The 3,135-nt window shown below is 39.6% G+C and overlaps 1 protein-coding gene across 1 annotated transcript; it reads right to left on the bottom strand.

The window, feature by feature from the left end:
* Nucleotides 1-509: 509 nt before the first annotated feature.
* LOC124687960 lies at nucleotides 510-2,622 on the bottom strand. The gene is made up of 4 exons (XM_047221685.1): nucleotides 2,276-2,622; nucleotides 1,478-1,865; nucleotides 1,216-1,297; nucleotides 510-1,127 (listed from the first exon to the last, which is right to left on the bottom strand). Exons 1-4 carry the CDS (start codon nucleotides 2,477-2,479, stop codon nucleotides 911-913), a joined length of 891 nt encoding a protein of 296 aa, XP_047077641.1. The 5' UTR covers nucleotides 2,480-2,622; the 3' UTR covers nucleotides 510-910.
* Between the last annotated feature and the right edge of the window lie 513 nt (nucleotides 2,623-3,135).

Below are 3,135 nucleotides of genomic sequence, written 5' to 3'. Positions count from 1 at the left end.
ATTTGGCTCAGGCACTTCATATCATATTTGTTTTGTGTGAACTCAAGCACCTCTCGTACATAAGAAGAGAAAACAAACCAACATACACCTCTTGTGCTAAGAAGTAAAAAAACTAAGTGTGGGCTCACAAATTTCACCTCTTATGCTAGAAGTAAAAAACTAAGTGCGGCTCACAAATTTAAACAAGGTTATTTAGGGATGACCCTTTAGTCCCGGTTGAACAGACCAACCAACTAAAAGGCTCGTCGGTTGGTGTCTCCAACCAAGACTAAAGATCCCAATTGAATCGGGACTAGAGGTGGCCATACACCCGTACACGTTCTAACCGTTGGAACCAAAACTAGTACTAACATTAATCCCAGTTTCAAACAAAGCTGAGACTAATGCTCCAGGCAGCTCCGAACAAAAGACCTATTTACTACGGAGTACTAGTGAATCAAAAGCAGTTTCGAAGAACTTTTTACAAGATAGACGGATGAACTGCCAGTGATCCCAATGTAGCTAAACAGTTGCGTGCAGATCGCCCAGAAAAGTGAGGCATTATCAACATATATGACTCAATCGAGTATCAACCATCGCTCTTGAAAATATGAACGATGAGGCATTATACACGTTAATAATGGATTATCTGCAGATTCTTATACCCGCCCACGTGAGTTGCTAATCTTTCCAGCCATTAGTCATTTGCGTTTATACCACATCGTCTGAAAGCACTCGTTACGGGATGCCATCTCTGTGGTTCAACAGAAGAGGCCTGGAATTGATATATTACCACAATTGTTTCTTTAGTTCTCTCATGCAAACAGCTAACCACTCCAAAACCTTCCTAACAAAAACTCTTTCGAGTAGGCTGGTCAGTTGATTGCCCCGTCCTCCTGGTCAAGTACAGATCAGTTCTAGCTTCAACAGACTAACTGTAAGGTTGCTTAACCATGAAGTCTCTTTCCCACTGGAACAGGCCAGACCTCTCAACGTCACCAAGTGACAGAATTGGAACACCTGGTGGCAACCCTGTGCTGAAGGTATTAGAAAATATAATCAAGAGGCTTCGGCAGGCCTGCTCTACTTCCATGCGCTCTATTGCAGTGTGCTGCAGAGCAGGATCCCTCCAAGGTTGATAATAGTGCCTGAGATAGGAAAAACACTATTAGAGTATGCACCCCGAGCAAATGCGGTCATAACAATAGCATACACAAATAAGAATTGTTCACACACCATCTCCATGCAGGATTAGATTCAGCAGGACAATGTATCTTCGAGCAAAGCCTTTCAATTTGTCCACGACTGTCAACCAAATCTGCATCAAAAAATGCTCATGATAGTAAATAAGTGGAGGTGTCACTGTTCCAGCAATAACATGACAAGAGAATACAGGCACTCTGTATCACAATGATATATCCTAACTAACCTTGAGTCAGCAAATAATTTAGAGATATATAGATATTATTGCAACAGAATGCAATAATTCAAAGTTTACCTTGTTTACTGCATCTGTCAAGGAGCAACAAGCAAAGAGCCGTCACAACCGATGGCAAAGTGTCACTGTTTCTTTTGACACGGTCTTGAAGGTAAAGTATAATGACAGCTAGTCTCTCATTTGCAACGTGACTGTCCACCATTTCAACCCTTTCATATGTGCGGTTCAAGAAAGTCTGAAGAGTTCCAGGACAATTGCTCTTCTCAGGAGAGATGCAGGAGATTCTACCAAGTATTACGGAAGCTACTAACCAACGCAATATCTTTGAAAGTAGGCACTCGTTTTTTATCGGCTCTTCCCATGGCATTTCCAATACAGATTTCTTGTTACTGAACCAGAAGATGTTAGAAGTTACCCATGAAACAACCATCACGGTTCTTGACTTATCCTGTCATTGCCATACAAATGCGGAATTAAGAAATATCCCATTGCATACGATACTTGAGAAGAAAAATATGGTGTCCTTTGTAGGCATAAGTAGGAGGTTAACCTCAGTTTATGGTGCTACATATGACTACTTGGCAGTAAACTTTAACATAGTATGAACATAAAATATTACAACAAAATGGTGCCACATATGACTACTTGGCAGTAAACTTTAACATAGTATGAACATAAAATATTACAACAAAATCAATTCAAGTCCTAATGAATCAACAAAAAAGGTGATCATGAAGAATTAGATACTGATCATATACCCAAACAACAACTTTAGTCACTGAGATTTAGATTCCTATCACGATACTAAAGCAATAATGTTAAAGGTTCATTGGATGAAGGCAGAGAACAAATAAGTACCTTCTCAGACAAAATTGGGAGAGGGCCATTCATAAGAACGACATCAGTACCAAGTTCCATCGTAAGCTTAAGTTCGGTGCTTCTTGAATGGCCATCAATAGCTTGGCACAACTTAAATATGCCGTGGAGGGACAGGGTAAAATGTGGTTGGTATATCTTCCTTTTCATAGACAACCTCATTGTTGATGCAATCACATTTAGCATTGAAGTTAAAATAGGAATATTCCCTTTAAAAAGTTTGCCCTCTTCAACTAGCAGATACAGGTATTTAGATATTTCCGAGAGTTGCTCAAGTGCTGTTTCTTGAAGCCATTCTGTAACGAATCTTGATAATATCAAAGTATTGAGTACCTGAACAAAGCACACAGAAGGACAATTAGAGTATAGCTTTCACAATACTATAATCAAAGCATATCAAGAAAAACTCATGAACAGAATGTCAGTTGTTTAGGTCTCCAAGCCAATAAACCATAAACAACAAACCTTGTGCCAAAGCTGGCCATTCATGTATGAATGTATTTTGAGCAAATTAAGCCCATGTAAAAAATAGTATACAGGAAGTGTCATACCTAACAAAGTAATTCTTAGTAGTTCAAGCGTGTTGGTGAACATCTGGCTATCATCATATATGTGTACCAATACTATGTGAGCAGTTTGAGAGTCAGTGTCTTCTAAGTTCTGACCGGTTTTGGAGTTTAGGGTTGAACATCAAACTCAGCCATTTGTTCTACCTATACCATGATGTCCTAGCAGGGTATTAAGATTAATTTGAAAATATTTGATCTAAGGAAACATCATATGCCCAGTGTACCATTATAAGTTCTGCCTCGCCTCCGTCGTCTCCGACCACTCCCCGCTGC

Source organism: Lolium rigidum, chromosome 2, assembly GCF_022539505.1.
Source record: "Lolium rigidum isolate FL_2022 chromosome 2, APGP_CSIRO_Lrig_0.1, whole genome shotgun sequence".
Lineage (NCBI taxonomy): Eukaryota > Viridiplantae > Streptophyta > Magnoliopsida > Poales > Poaceae > Lolium > Lolium rigidum.
The sequence above is the reverse complement of the archived record's forward strand: the minus strand, read 5'-3'. Positions and strand labels throughout refer to the sequence as shown.